A 17,059-nucleotide genomic window follows, 5' to 3' on the forward strand; every position below is an offset into this window, starting at 1 on the left:
CTTAAACATATTGTAATGGGAGCATCATACAATCAGATTTTGTACATTTCCAGAAAGTAAAATACAGGAAAACATTTTCCATGCCACAGATAGAGAGTGGTAATAAAGTGCTGTGGTTTGTTTTTCCTCAGTACAGCACCATGACTCAATTTCAATGAAGTGATGGACAAATTTACTTCATTACTTTTGTTCACACTACTAAGTAAATAGAGTCACCCCACATCCAGTTCATTGCATCTTGAATACGACTTTTTTTGTTGTCTATTGTCACAAACTAGAATCTCAAGTAGCTGTAGCACCTCTGAATAAGGAGGTACTGTTGCACTACTTTAGCTATAAACTAAATTGTATAAATGCTGAAAATGATTTGATGTTGTCAATTGCCATATTTTCCCCTTCCACTAATTATAGAATATGATTCTTGAACTTAACCCCAAGTTGTATAACAATTTCGTACGTGACATGTGAGGATCTGTATTTAGCCTCCGTGTGGTCAAAAGACCGTCTGCTCTCTTTGTCTGAGCGCTTTCAAACAGAAAGTCTCTGCAGTGTCCTCACTACACCCCAGCAGACTACTTCAAGTGAACAGCGATGAAATGAACAGAAGTTGAAAAAAAAAACTAAATCTCCAATGCTCTCATCAAGCATTGTTGATGTTACTCTTATGTTAAAATTGTTACCTCCAATAAGGAGGTAATGTTTTCACCCCTGTCTTGGCTGGTTGGCTGCTTGGGAGACGGACAGGACATGGGCCAAGAAACAACCCATTGAGGTGCAGATCTGGAAAAAAGGGGCTGATCCAGGATGTTTTCATCAATTCTCTTCATTCCCTTACTTGTAGAGTAGTAGTAATTTTCCGAATTTATTCCATGATTTTATTGTTGACTTCAGACTTTTTGATACCATGTGGTTCCCTTGTAACCTGAAGTCCACGGCAAAGGCCCTAATAATCATTCCACATTCCCGGCTGGAGCAGCGAAGGGGACCAGGTCTTTTCTTTTAGAGCGCTCCCCCCCCCCCTCTCTTTGTCAGACAGATCTCCATCCGGATCTCCCAAACTCCTTATCCTCTTTAGAGATACATTTTTTAGATGTGCTGTCTCAGTCCTTGGGGTCTGAATTGACCTCTCACTTTCATTAATATATTTTAATCTATTTCTGATCTTACCAACTGTTTTTTAATTATTTATGTTTGACTATATCTTATTTTACTCTTTTTTTTTATCTGTAACATTTATATACTTATATTTGTGCTCTTATGTTTATTTATTTTTTGACATCATTGCCTGCCCTTAATTCTTCACTTTTAACTTGTAACTGGGCTTTGAAAGGTACTATATGAATAGCTAAATAAAATTGTAGTAGTAGTAGTGTTATGTAACTGCTTCAGATGTCTCAAGAATGTGACTCTTTTTAAAGAACAAAGATTCACATCCAAGGTAGCAGTGATCATGTGATCAGTGTTCCCCTGCTGGCCAATCAACACAAGTCCTTACTCTGAAGAGAGGAGAAAGTGTCGGGCTGTTTGTCATTCAACACGACGATTTCAACATGAAGACATCTCCGAAGTTTGTTCTCTACCTGACATGTTTCTTCTTGGGGAAAATGGGTGAGTTGTGTGTTTTCTAAATATTCAGTCAGTCCTGAGGCTGATTACGATTTCATTTCTTTCACATAACATTAACATAATTATTGCTTTTCTCCTTTTTCTCTTCAGTTCAGATGCATCATTTGATCTTGTCTCATCAAGTCAGGGGATTTATATCAGCTGATGTTGGAGACAACTTGATTTTGCGGTGTTTGAATGAGGAGAGGGACCATAGGATGTATTGGTACAAACAACCACCAGGACAGAAACCTCGAGTTATCCCATTGACGTACAGATCCACTAAAAGTATTTTCTTCGAGAATGAATTTGCTAACAATCAACGCTTCACTGTGGAAACTAATGATGTTGAGAGTCAACTAAAAATAGCAGATCTGCAGCTTTCCGACTCAGCTACTTACTATTGTATAAAGAGTAAATACTATGTGTTTGACTTCATGGAGGGCGTCACTGTCAGTGTGAAAGGTTCAGAGTTTAACATCCAGGCTGTGGTGCATAAGTCTGAGAGCATCCAGCCAGGAGGCTCTGTGACTCTCAGCTGTACAATTCACACTGGGACCTGTGATGGAGAACACAGTGTTTACTGGTTCAAGAACTCTGAAGAACCTCATCCAGGACTCATTTACACCCACGGAGACAGGAACCATCAGTGTGAGAGTAAACCCGACACACAGACTAACACCTGTGTCTACAACTTGTCAATGGAGAGACTGAACCGTTCTCATGCTGGGACCTACTACTGTGCTGTTGCTGCATGTGGACACATTGTGTTTGGAGACGGGACCAAGCTGGAGTTTGATGGTGAGTCTCTACCAGAGACTAATTTAATGAATAGTGACAGTTACGTAGAAAGAGACGGGACCAAGCTGGAATTTGATGGTGAGTCTCACGTGATGAATAGTGATCATTACTAGTTAGGTCAAAAGTGTGTGACGTCTCCTGTCCTCTGGCTCTCTGCAGATGAGGTGGACTGGCTGGTGGTTTTCTTGAGTGCGACCTCTGCATTCACCACCCTGCTGAGCATTCTACTGGCTTTCTCAATATGCATGATGAGGGTTACAGGTAAATGCTACTATCTGTTCCTCATGATCCCAGTGATCATTATAATCCAGGCAAAGTAGCGTTTTACGACCGACTAATTGTAAAATAATTTTTTTCAGCATAGATCATTTCTATGAGGTGTCCAGAACAACATACTAAAAGTCCTAAGAGATCCTAGTTGAGGAAATATGTTTAATTCTCATCAATCCGAGATGTGTGCCAATAAGGCCAGGCAACAATACACCCCAAAGGGGCTATTTTTTTGTCATACATATGAATGATGTTTCTGCCTATGCAAATTAGGACATATTCAATAAGTGGAGAGCTCATGTACACATTCAAATTCATTTCAAAAGAAACTTGTAATACAAAAAAAGTTACTTTTCATGTATACTTTTACCATGTAAAGTTTTATTGTGGTAAGAGTAAAGGAAACAATTAAGCCTATTTGGGTGTATTTTGGGCATATTCGATTAGTGTATAGCTCACTTGCATATTAAAATTCATTTTCAAAGAAACTTGTAATACAAAAAATGTTACGTTTCATGGTTACTTTCATTATGTAAAGTTTCATTTTGATAGGAGTAAAGGAAAAAATACCCCCTTGGGGTATATTGTTGCCTGGCCTTATCGGCACACATTGATGAGAATTGAACATATTTCCTCAACTAGGATTTCTTAGGACTTTTAGTATGTTGTTCTGGACACCTCATATAAATAATCTATGCTGAGAAAAATTCTATTTTTGGCTCCAAAATGGGTTACTTTGCCTGGACTATTATATGACATTAAAAAGTCTGTCTATCTTTTCAGATCCCCATGCTCCATCCTCCAGAATAAATGCAAAGGTAAAGATGAGCTGTTGAGTTACTGTTCAAACACTTGTGCACATTATCTGTCATGGCCAACAACATGACTGACTGTTTCTCATGCACAGGATGAGCAGAATGAAGACGACCCCTGCTACATTGCTCTCAGGGAGATACAGATGAACAGATCCAGAGGACAGAGGGATGATACCTGGAGTGAATGTGTGTACTTGAGTGTGAGGCAGTAGAGCTGGACACCGTCTGTATTTGTCTCTGTGTTTAATCCACACATTGTGTTTTTGCTGACATCAGAACAGTCCTGTAAATTAGATCTTGTGGGAAACCTGGGAAGCTTCAGCTTGCTATCATTTAAATAAAACAAGTTTATTTTTTTATTTTGTGTGTGCATGACTCATTTCTTCTGTGTCTGTGCATTCAAAGTAATGCAGGTAACAGTGGACGACGTGCATCCTGCTGAAGCGTGAGCTTTCTCATGAAGCCGAGCTTTCATTATTCACAGACCACAGCTATCTGTTGGAAACATGGTCACCACATGTCACATACAAGCAGTTTTTTGTAATTTACTTGTGGCCAGAAGTGTTAACAGAACCTAGTGTACCTACCAAAAATGTTATCTACTAGAGGGGCGGGGTCATTTGATACTATCTTCACCTTTCTGAAGTAAGGGACGTGGGGGGCCGCAGGGATCTCAAAGATGCATATCTCAAAACCTCAATATAGGTGTGCAGTGCTAAAGCAACCACGAAAAAAACTAAAAACAGATCATGCTCAAAAGTCCCCTCTGATCTACAACTTCCACGAACCGAAAACATAAACGGACGGTGCAGCCTTTCAACTGGCCACTTCTCAGTGTTTGACTTTTGCTCTGACTCTCTGTGGTGGATAAGGTGAGAGCACTGTGACTGTGAGCAGGTTTCCGCTGGTGGAAAATGAAGTCCTGTCGCTTAGAACACAGAAAGACTGAAGTGTTAAACAAATAAAAGTCATCCTTACAAGAGGCAGCTCGCATGCTGTATGCAACGAAGGGAAACACAAAAGCCCTAACAGAGCAAACTGAAAGATTTTGCAGTGGAATGTTATAATCAGATGAGTGAAGTACAAATAGTTCTTGATTGGAGTTAAGATGTAGGTGTATGTACTTTAATTAAGTATTTATGCAGACTTTTGCTTTAATTCACTACATTTTAACGGAAATATATGAATATTGTTCTCCTTACAAATTTTCAGTTTTACTTTCATTTTGATGTATTTGAGGGACACCACCTGTTGTTGTTTTTTGTTATTTTGTTCTAATCTGTTCCTGTTTGGTAATTTGTCTTTGTTTTTAGTTTTTTTTAAGTACACGTTTATTTCGGTTGCTGTAATGCTTTATACTGAACTGAATTACAGAGGTTTTAATCTGAAAAGTTGTCTGAAGCTTGTAAAAAAGCCGAAATATACAGTCTGAAAAAATAACAAGTAAAGTAAATAACACAAACTTATAAATCAATCACACAGGTAAACAGCAATATAGCAAATTCACACTATAAATCACACTGGTGCAAAACAACAGAATCTGCTTGATCATGGATAAACAACATGATCATTGCATCACAAGCAAACAGCTCACTCCAAACATGCATGTTTTGAACGAGCACTGCACTCGTGTACGATATGTGCACATGAAAGGCCAAAGAGAATTCTACGTAGGTGGATAATTCAACTTTCTGTCACGGTTTAAGAGGCAACAAGAGGAAAGTTCTCAGACCCTCTCGTTTGTTTGTGTCTCTGTGGTTTGAAACAGGATGTCCCCAGATCAATAGCTTGAGGTTGGTTTGTTCACTGCACCGTGAGGGAGGGTTATACTATCGACGTCTCCTGTCCTCTGGCTCTCTGCAGATGAGGTGGACTGGCTGGTGGTTTTCTTGAGTGCAACTTCAGCAATCACCACCCTGCTGAGTGTTCTACTGGCTTTCTCAATATGCATGATGAGGGTTACAGGTAAATGCTATTATCTGTTCCTCATGATCCCAGTGATCATTAAATTACATTTAAAAGTCATTCTGTCTTTTCAGATCCCCATGCTCCATCCTCCAAAATATGCAATGGTAAAGATGACCTGTTGTGTTACTGTTCAAACACTTGTGCACATTGTCTGTCATGGCCAACAACATGACTGACTTTATACTTTGTATTATATATTGTAAAAGTGTGTTCAGTGTATTCTAGTAGATCTCTGTTGTTTATGTTCAAAGTGTTTTCATGTTTTCACACTGTGTTTCTGTTTCCTGTTTTATTCTGTAGTCTCTGTTCCTTGTGTGTTGTTTCTGTCTTCACTTCCTGTCTGTGATTGTCAGCCCCAGTCCTCATGTGTTTCACCTGTGCCCCTGCCGTCCCTGTGTGTATTTAAGCCTCTGTCCTTCCCTTTGTCCTTGTCGGATTGTTCTCGTTCTTGGTCTTGCTGCTCTTGTTCTGGTTGCTCTTGGTCGTTGATGTTCCTGTCCTGATCTCCTGAGCCTCATGTAAGCTTCCTTGTGCTTTTTGTTTGGTCCCTTTAATGTTCACGTTTGTTTTGTTAGTTAAAGAGCTTGTTTAATTAAAATGACCTTTTATTTTAAAATTCTGGGTCCTACTCCTCCCCCCCAAATCCCTACAGGATGAGCAGAATGAAGATGACCCCTGCTACATTGCTCACAGGGATATACAGATCCAGAGGACAGAGGGATGATACCTTCTGAGATGTCTATGGGTTTAATCACCACATTATCTCTTGACTGACATCAGAACAGTCCTGTGAATTCGATTTTTACCTATGTGTGAAACATGTTAATCTTCAGCTTGTTATCATCTAAATAAAACAAGTTTAATTTTTATTTTGTGTTTGGATGACTCATTTCTTCTGTGTGTGCATTCAAAGTAGTGCAGGTAACAGTGGACGACGTGCATCCTGCTGAAGCGTGAGCTTTCTCAAGAAGCCAAGCTTTCATTATTCACAGACCACAGCTATCTGATGGAAACATGGTGACCACATGTCACATACAAGCAGTTTTTTGTAATTTACTTGTGGCCAGAAGTGTTAACAGAACCTATTGCCCCTACCAAAAATGTTATCTACTACAGGGGCGGGGTCATTTGATACTATCTTCACCTTTCTGAAGTGAGGATGTTGGGGGCCTCAGGGATGTCAGAGATTCATACCTCAAAACCTCAATATAGGTGTGCAGTGCTAAAGCAACCATGAAAACTAAAAACAGATCATGCTCAAAAGTCCCCTCTGATCTACAACTTCCTTGACCCGAAAAGACAAACGGACGGTGCAGCCTTTAAACTGGCCACTACTCAGTGTTTGACTTTTGCTCTGACTCTCTGTGGTGGATAAGGTGAGAGCACTGACTGTGAGCAGGTTTCTGCTGGTGGAAAATGGAGTCCTGTCTCTCTAGCACAGGAAGACTGAAGTGTTAAACAAAGAGATGTCATCTTTACAACAAATGCTGTGTGCAACGAAGGGAAAGACAAAGCCCTAACAGAGCAAACTGAAAGAGTTTGCAATGAAATGTAATAATCAGAGGTGGGAAGTATGGACAACAGCACAGAAAAGATGATTCCTTTGTTGTGTAGCTATCAGTGCATATCGAGCACATCATACATAACACAATGTAAAAAGATGAAACTGACAAGAGAGGGAGAACAACCGGACTGTATTTGCTATAAGTTTGTAAATAACCCAATTTATGTTACTGCTAATACTGTTATTTTATTTTTATACGACTGATTACTATTATAGTGTGAACCGCAACAAGAGCCTTTTTGCGTCATCTCAACAACATTCATATAATCACTTCCTGTCTGGTAATTTGTCCTTTTTTCTTTTTAATTACAGCATTTATTTCGGTTGCTGTAATGCTTTATACTGAGCTGAATTAAAAGGCTTATTTTGAAAATTTGACAAAATAACCAGGAAAGTAAATAGTTCAAACTTATGACTCAATCACACAGGTGACAGTAATCAAGCAAATTCAAACTACTATTCACACACTGTAAAATTGGAAACACAATCTGCTTGATCATTGATGCACAACAGCTTCATTGCATCACAAGCGAAAAACTCACTCCAAACACACGTTTAGAACTTGCACTGCACTAGTGTACGATATGTGCACATGAAAGGCCAAAGAGAATTCTACGTAGGTGGATAATTCAACTTTCTGTCACAAGGTGTAAGAGGCGACAAGAGAAACGTTCTCAGACCCTCTCGTTTGTTTGTGTCTCTGCGGTTTGAAACAGGATGTCCCCAGATCAGTGGCTTGAGGTTGGTTTGTTCACTGCACTGTGAGGGAGGGTTAACAATCTTTAATCCATTTAAAGGCAATTTCGACCAACTTTACAAATCTAATCAAACGTCAGTTTTTCTGCTTCATGTGCATTCAGAATGTCTTCTCCACCCTGATGTCATCTGGGTTTTCTCATGTTTGGTTTCTCCAGTGGGGTTTGAAGAAGTGATCAGCTCACAGCAGGGCTGGACTGGGAGAACAAAACGGCCCGGGCATTTTTTGGCTCAGACCGGCCCACATAATTAGCCGAGCACATCTGCCATTAAATTGACGTAACTTATGTCTTCTAAATGTCTTAAAGTAGCTCATATTAAAAGTACTTAAGTATCAAAAGTATCTGGTGTTGAAATGTACTTAAGTATCAAAAGTACAAGAACAAAAATTAAAAATGCGAAGTGCTTTTTATAGTAGGTCTATACAGACACAAAACAACCCAAAATGTTTCTCCTCAAGATTTATCTCAACTGACTGAAAAATTACAACAACAATATGCATAAAATGTATAATTTTACCAATTTTGAACCCTAGATGCTGAGGTTCAAATAGTAATGGACCAGTGCATCTGAACTTCTAATTAACTATAAACAAGTGCCTCTTGTGTCTGCCCAAGAACATTAATAAACCACAGTATAACCACTATACTATAGGCACACAAAATAAGACACTATCTCTTATCCTATTCTAGAGGAAGTAAAAGTCGTAACAAGATTTCTGAAGGTGAACCTGCGGAGGGATAGACCAACCTCTCGCGCTGCTCCCCCCCCCAACGGCAAACACGCCACCGGACCTGCACATCTCAGGAGGGAGGGGGCAGCGAGCGAGTGAGAGAGAGAGAGAGAGAGAGAGAGAGAGAGAGAGAGAGAGAGAGAGAGAGAGAGAGAGAGAGAGAGAGAGAGAGAGAGAGAGAGAGAGAGAGAGAGAGAGAGAGAGAGAGAGAGAGAGAGAGAGAGAGAGAGAGAGAGGGGTGCGCCGTGGGTAGAGGCGTGCTACGCCAACCTCCGCTGCTCAAGTAACGAGCCAGTTTTGAGAATGTATTGAAAATTGAAAATGCGCGCTCACATGTCTGCCTCCACTCGCTCATCATTGTCGAGTCCTCCTCGCTCGTCTCCCGGCGCACCTGCTGCTGCTGGGCTGGTGAACCCGGCACCACATAGGTCCGTCAGTTTGGCACATTTAGCAGCCTCCACCTCCAGAGACTTCAGCTTTTTTTCCCGATGCTTCTCAGCGCCACCCGGGCGTTTTTTTACTCTTATTATCCATTAAGTTAAGTTTCTGTCTCAGCAGCAGCCAGTCCCGCGACTCCCCCCGCCAATGCCATGAGGTCCCGCCCCCCCCCCGCCCCCGGTTTGTGATGTGATTGACAGCACTGTCGGGGCTCTCTGAGCCTGTCAGCCCATGATTGATTGACAATGACAAACAATAGACCAATAATATGTGTCGATGCTGGCAACACACTGCTAGCCCTCTGTAGCCAATTGGCCGGCCCAATTGGAGGGAATTTAGAGAGGAAGAAGAGAGAAAAAAAAAAAACAACAACATAGCGGACCAGACCGGCCCACATTGGGTCAACGGCCCACCGGGATTATGCCCGGTATGCCAGATGGCCAGTCCACCCCTGGTTGTGAGTCACCTAAATATCTCAGATCTGCAGCTTTCAGACTCAGCTTCTTACTACTGTTCAAAGAGTCGTTAATATGTGTTTGAGTTCATGGAGGGCGTCACTGTCAGTGTGAAAGGTTCAGGGTCTAACATCCAGGCTGTGGTGCATCAGTCTGAGCGCATCCAGCCAGGAGGCTCTGTGACTCTCAGCTGTACAGTTCACACTGGGACCTGTGATGGAGAACACAGTGTTTACTGGTTCAAGAGCTCTGAAGAACCTCAGCCAGGACTCATCTACACCCACGGAGACAGGAACGATCAGTGTGAGAGGAAACCCGACACACAGACAAACACCTGTGTCTACAACTTGTCAATGGAGAGACTGAACCTTTCTCATGCTGGGACCTACTACTGTGCTGTCGCTGCATGTGGACACATTGTGTTTGGAGACGGGACCAAGCTGGAATTTAACGGTGAGTCACTACCAGAGATTGTCTCAATTAATGAATAGTGAAAGTTAGGTAGTAACACACAGGACCAAACAATTGGTAAAATAACATATAACAACATAATGAAACAGTAACCCAGTTGGTCCTGTCTGAATGTCTCCACTGACGGTGACCCAATAAGGCTTCACCACCAGTGGACGCTGGAGGTGTGCTCCAAGACTAAATATATTTTTTTTATTGATGATTATTATTGTAATTATTATAAGTGATGATAGGGATGATCATAGCAATGATTATAATTTATGTTATTATAAATAATAATTTATTAAATATTAGTTCAAGTTCTTTTTTTTCTTTTTTCTCCCAAATTATATTATTATTACTATAATTTTTGTTGTTATGGTGAGATTATTTTTAATAACACGATTATTTTAAAAGTGGTACAATGATTATAATTATAAGATCATAAGTATTGTTATTATAATTATATATATTTTTTCTATAAATATAGAAAACACACACACTGCCTTGTAATTCCGTTCTGTTAACTGTCCTGTAATCACTGTTCTTGTCCTCTTTGTTTTGTTCTGTCAATGTCTTGTCTCTTGTCTCGCAAAGTTAATTGAAAATTTCAAACAAAAGCGACATATTTATTAGAATTTCTCCTGTTGCAGATGAAGTGAACTGGCTGGTGTATTTTCTGAGAGGAGCTTTTGGATTCACCATCAGCCTTTTGTTGGCTGTGTTACTGTACAAGATAAACAAGAGAAGATGCTGGAGATGTTCAGGTAACCACTCATCTCTAGCTTGTTAAAAATAGATTAGGAGACAAACCAGCTCAATTCAACAACTACTACACAAGACTAGTTAAGAAGTAAACCCAGGTTAAGAGGTAAAGGCACCTAACAGGACATATGTGAACACAAGAGTGACTTTGTCTTTGTCTGTGTTTCATCACAAGAGTCTCGTACACAACCATCACCTCATTCCACAACAAATGCAGAGGTAAATACAATCTTTAAGTATGAAATTTACATTTGACAATAAATACGTTTTTTTTGTCAGGAGCCATCTTGATGTACTTATATGTTGTTTCTAGGGCAACCAACATGCAGATGACCTCCATTACGCTGTGGTAAATGTGAACGTTGCCAGCAGATCAAGACGACAGAGGGACAACACAAACGATGAATGTGTGTACTCAAGTGTTAAACTGTAGAATTGTGTTTTTTAGAACGGTCTATGTTGAGATGAGGGATTTATCAGTCCTTCTTCAGAGGTGGAGCATGATTCTTATCTGTAATACTTTTTTTTATCCTTGTCTGATTGTAAATGTGGCTTTTTTGTGATTAATGATAAAAAACAACTCATGATGTTATTACACTTTTATGGTTAGACAATGTGTTTGGGGGGGGGGCAATGTTTGGACAGTTGCTGTTGGTCTTTGATGGAATGACACTTTGACGATGACATATGGAAAACAATGATTCAACTTCTTGTAATGCAAGTCCAATGAAGGGTATACCCATGTAGCAGGGACCTAAATATGTTTACACCCTCACATTATGGGAACAAAACATTAGTCCAGAAAATGTAAAATCATAAAATTTTGAGTGTTTTAAACTTCGATCGAGGACAGGGAAAAGGTTGGAGTTATAGACAAGTCACTGTAACATCCTCTGAAGTCATGGAGACATGTTGCAGAACAAATCCAACACTTGAAGATTGAATTTTATATTTTTAATAGTAGTAGCAGTCCTCTCTTTTATTTTGTTTTATTTTATTTAGATACTGATTCTATAGACAGGAAGGGAAGTATCTGGTTTTGACGGCCCTTTGAATTGTTGGTCCAGATCTTCCCATGTTTTCTGTTTTTGTCAGGCCTCTACACTCTCTCATATTAATATAACATTTGTTTAAACTTTGTTTTTTTGAATAAATTCTGGTTAAATCTGGCGTGTCGTCCTCTTTGATATGTTGTTGCCACTGGAGTGAACCAAATTTTAATTTATGTTGTTGTTTTGGCCGTAACACCGTTACATCATTGACATCATTAATGCGCTTAAGTTTCACACACACACGCGCACACACACACAAACAGATGATACATTTTTCTTTACTTTCATGACTCGTCCCTATAATAAGTGCTGGGACAGCAAAGTATGAAATGAATTCATTGATATCGGTTTCACTGTTTCCTGGAAGCTTCGTCTATGATCCCATATGGTCTAGCAGTTAGCGTTCCAGGTTTTAGCCTCCACCACATATCCATATCCGACATCAAACTGATGCCAGAAATTACTAACCCAATATCCTTTCAGAGAATTATGTTTTTAAAGATCTGATTGGCCGTGTGGATTCACTGCTACATGTGAACTGGTTCCCGTGGAGGCCATGCAGGTACAACAGTGCTCAGAGGTGTCAGCAGGTGATGACAAAAAAAATGTCCCCTCCTTTATTTCCTTGTTGTTTCAATGCTGGTTTCCTTTTGCCTGTGTATTATATTTACATATGTGCTTATATTTTGTATAATTTCGTTTTTTAATGGGAATAAGTTACATTGTTTTGCTATATTTGCAAACTCTTGAAATAAAAACTAAAACTGTGCGATGTTTCCCTCGTATTGATCATAACAACTTTTCCATACGCTGATTAAGTCGTGTCAGGGTTTCATGTGGAAGGTTTTGTGGTAGAACTTGGACCCAATAGCACAGCTGCAGACAGAGTTCAGTTCTCAAAAAGAAGTGGTCTGTCTTTATTACCTGGAAGGGTTCAGTACATAGGGAGTCAAAATCATCAGACAAAGGTATCTGAAACGTGAGGCAAAAACCAGGTCAAACAATCCAGGCAAACGTGGTTGAGAAAACATGAGACGAGACAAGTCTTGGTGAGAACGCTGCGTGCAATATGACACAAACTGGCCCTGGACAAGAGGAAGACACAGACCTTATATACAGAAAGACATCAGCAACTACACACAGGTGAAACACATTAGGGAGGGGAAGCCAATATGTGAGACACGGGGGGGGGGGGCTACAGGAAACAGAGACAAGCGTGGGTATTAAAATAAAACCTAAAGTGACATTGAACATGCAACAGGAAATGGTTGTGAGTGTAACCATGACACCATGTTGGCAGGAGGCGGAATAATGAGTGATTGGGCAAAGCAGGTATATGTGTGAATTAAAAAGATAGAAGTAGACTTACTGTGTAAACATGTGGAGCCAAATCCAGGCCAAAATGTTTGATCTTGAACTTTTAAAAAATAAATTGCTTTTAAAAGTTTGTCTGGGTTAAATATTTTTTTGATTAACTATTAACTATTAACTATTAACTTGTAACCTTGTGACTGTGCTTTGAAAAATGCAATATGAAAAATTTAATATAATTGTACTAATAGTAGTATCATGTACTCTCTAACTAGGGTTGGGTACCGAGAACCGGTTCCAATATGGAACCGGTTCCAATACAACCGGTACCTACCCGGACCGAAATGCAACGGAGATTTCGGTGCCTCATTTCGGTGCCTGAGCCAATCGAAGCCTGAGGTCTCCGCTCGTCCCGCCTCCTCACACTTCCGCTCCTTCCTTCACGGGAAGCGGCGGCTCCCGCCGGGCCCCCGGAGGCCCCCGCGGCCGCGGACCCCCGGTGGACAGACTCTTGTCTCCGCGCTGCCCGCGCCCCGCGTGCGTCAGGGCTTCCGTGCAGGTGGTGGGGGGGGGATCTCCTCGTGAGACCTCTCCCTGGCGCTGGCTGCCCCCCCCCCCGCCGGGCGCATTTCCTCCCTGGCGTTGCGTCGCGACCTGCTCCGGGTCGGCTTGGAAAGGCTCGGGGGCGGGAGGAACGAAGACCACGCCGAGAAATGTTTCATAAAAGCGACCGCATGTTAGGGGCACGAAGACGGGGGGCCGAAGCCTGCCTGCGACAGCCCCAGCCGCGGAGACGGCGAAGTCAGAGTCACGAGTCAGAGTGTGTGTGTTTTGTATTTATTTTTATTTATTTAAGTATAGTGTAAACTTTTGTTAACAGTTCGTATGTTATTCATAGTTTTAAGTTAAAAAGGGTTTCGTATTTATTTATATTTATAATCTACTTTAAACAGTTAATATATTTGGCAATAAAAAAAGCCTTTCTTATTCAAGTATCGTTTTGTGCACTTTTTTGAAAAAAGTATCGGTTCAGGCACCGTTTAGGAACCGGTATTGTTTTAAAAGTATCGGTTAGGAACCGGTATCGGATAAAAACCAAACGATACCCATCCCTAACTCTAACTGCTTCATATGTCTCTCACCATGTAATTCTTTCAGAGAAAAATATTCATATCAGAGGAAGCAGTGATCATGTGATCAGTTTTGCCCTTCTGGCCAATCAACACAAGTCTTTACTCTGAAGAGAGAAGAAAGTGTCGGGCTGTTTGTCACTCAACACGAAGATTTCCACATGAAGACATCTCCGAAGTTTGTTCTCTACCTGACATGTTTCTTCTTTGGGAAAATGGGTGAGTTGTGTGTTTTTTAAATATTCAGTCAGTCCTGATGCTGATTACGATTTCATTTCTGTCACATAACTTAAACAGTTATTATGCTTTTCTCCTTTTTCTCTATAGTTCAGATGCATCATTTTATCTTGTCTAATCAAGACAGCGTATTTAAATCAGTTGATGTTGGAGACAGCTTGACTTTGCAGTGTTTTTTTGAGAGGGATGACAATAGAATGTATTGGTACAAACACAAACCAGGACAGAAACCTCGAATTATCTCAATGACGTACAAATTCTCTAAAGATTTTCCGTTATTGAATGAATTCAAGAACAATTCCCGCTTCACTGTGGAAACTTTTGATGATAAGAGTCACCTAAAAATCTCAGATTTGCAGCTTTCAGACTCAGCTACCTACTACTGTTCAAAGAGTAATAAAATTAAGTTTGAGTGTATGCAGAGCATCACTGTCATTGTGAAAGGTTCAGGGTCTAACATCCAGGCTGTGGTGCATCAGTCTGAGAGCATCCAGCCAGGAGGCTCTGTGACTCTCAACTGTACAGTTCACACTGGGACCTGTGATGGAGAGCACAGTGTTAACTGGTTCAAGAGCTCTGAAGAACCTCAGCCAGGACTCATTTACACCCACGGAGACAGGAACGATCAGTGTGAGAAGAAACCCGACAATCAGACACACACCTGTGTCTACAACTTGTCAATGGAGAGACTGAACCGTTCTCATGCTGGGACCTACTACTGTGCTGTCGCTGCATGTGGACTCATTGTGTTTGGAGACGGGACCAAGCTGGAGTTTAACGGTGAGTCGCTACCAGACTCGTTTAATGAATAGTGACAGTTGCGTATAAAGAGACGGGACCAAACATTTGGTAAAATACATATATCAGCAAAATACAGTAACCCAGTTGGTCCTGTCTGAATGTCACCACCAGTGGAGGGTGGAGGTGTGAACCAAGACTAAATAGATTTTTTTTATTGATGATTATTATTGTAATTGTTATAAGTGATGATAGCGATGATCATAGTAATGACTATAACTTACTGTTATTATAAATAATAACATATTAAGTATTAGCACAACTTTTCTTCTTTTTTTTTCTCCAAGATTATATTATTATTACTATAATTATTATTATATCGGTAAGATGATTTTATATATTAAGATGATTTTAAAAGTGGTCTGATTATTATTATTATTATAAGATTATTATTATTTTTGTTATAATTATTAATAATATTTGTTCTTTTCATATAGAAAACACACACACACACACTGCTTTGTCATTCCGTTCTGTTAACTGTCCTGTATTCACTGTTCTTGTCCTCTTTGTTTTGTTCTGTTCTGTCAATGTCTTGTCTCTTGTCTTGCAAATTAAAATGAACATTTCAAAAAAGAAGAGACAGAATTTGTAGAATTTCTTCTGTTGCAGATGGAGTGAACTGGCTGGTGTATTTCCTGAGTGGAGCTTTGGGATTCACCATCAGCCTTTTTTCACAAGAGTGACTTTGTCTTTGTCTGTGTTTCATAACCAGAGTCTCTTACACAATCATCATCTCCCACCAGAACAAATGCAGAGGTAAATACAATCTTTTTAAGTATGAAATTCACATTTGACAAAAAATACTTTTTTTTTATCAAGAGCCATCTTGATGTACTTATATGTTTTTTCTAGGGCAACCAACATGCAGATGACCTCCATTACGCTGCAGTAAATGTGAACGTGGCCAGCAGATCAAGACAACAGAGGGACAACACAAACGATGAATGTGTGTACTCAAGTGTTAAACTGTAGATTTGGGTTTTTTAGAACGGTCTATGTTGAGATGAGGGATTTCTCAGTCCTTCTTTAGAGGTGGAGCATGATTCTTGTCTGTTATGCTTTTTTATCCTTTTTCTTATTATAAAAGTGGCATTTTTTTGTGATTAATTAACACATTTATGGTTATACAATGTTTGTGGGGGGGCAATGTTTGGACAGCTGCTGTTGGTCTTTGATGGAATGACACTTTGACTATGACATATGGAAAACAATGATTAAAATTCTTGTAATGAAAGTCGAATGAAGGGTATTACTCATATAGCAGGGACCTAAATACGTTAACACCCTCACATTATGGGAACAAAACATGAGTCCAGATGATGTAAATCATTTCATTTATTATGTTTTAAGCTTCGGTTTAGGTCAGGGTAAAGGTTGGAGTTATAGACAAGTCACGGTAACGTCCTCTGAAATCATGGTGACATGTTGCAGGACACATCCAACACTTCAACATTGCATTTTATATTTTTAGTAGTAGTTGTAGTCCTCTCTTTTATATTGTTTTATTTTATTTAGATACTGATTCTATAGAACGAAGGGGAAGTATATGGTTTTGACGGCCCTTTGAATTGTTGGTCCAGATCTTCCCAGGTTTTCTGTTTTTGTCAGGCCTCTACACTCACTCATATTAATATAACATTTGTTTAGACTTTGGTTTTGTGAATAAATTCTTCGTTAAATCTGGCGTGTCGTCCTCTTTAATATGTTGAAGCCATTGGACTATACCAAACTTTAATTTATGTTGTTGTTGCCGTAATTGGATACTTAGGTCTCCTGCTTAATGCTCTTAAGTCACACACACACACACACACACACACACACACTCAGAGGTGTCAGAAGGTGATGATATTAAAAAAAATTCCCTTCTTTGCTTCCTTTTTGTTTCACTGCCAGTCTCCTTTTGCCTCT

At 40.0% G+C, this 17,059-nt stretch overlaps 1 protein-coding gene and 1 pseudogene across 1 annotated transcript; both read left to right on the forward strand.

Moving 5' to 3' along the window:
• Window positions 1-1,550: 1,550 nt before the first annotated feature.
• On the forward strand, window positions 1,551-11,053 carry LOC133028829 (uncharacterized). Its single transcript, XM_061095864.1, has 6 exons — window positions 1,551-1,608; window positions 1,717-2,070; window positions 9,523-9,858; window positions 10,509-10,622; window positions 10,796-10,839; window positions 10,934-11,053. Exons 1-6 carry the CDS (start codon window positions 1,551-1,553, stop codon window positions 11,051-11,053), a joined length of 1,026 nt encoding a protein of 341 aa, XP_060951847.1.
• Window positions 11,054-14,274: 3,221 nt separating this feature from the next.
• On the forward strand, window positions 14,275-16,123 carry LOC133028830 (uncharacterized; annotated as a pseudogene).
• The last annotated feature ends 936 nt before the right edge of the window (window positions 16,124-17,059 follow it).

This window comes from Limanda limanda, chromosome 22 (genome assembly GCF_963576545.1).
Source record: "Limanda limanda chromosome 22, fLimLim1.1, whole genome shotgun sequence".
In the NCBI taxonomy this organism is placed as follows: Eukaryota; Metazoa; Chordata; class Actinopteri; order Pleuronectiformes; family Pleuronectidae; genus Limanda; species Limanda limanda.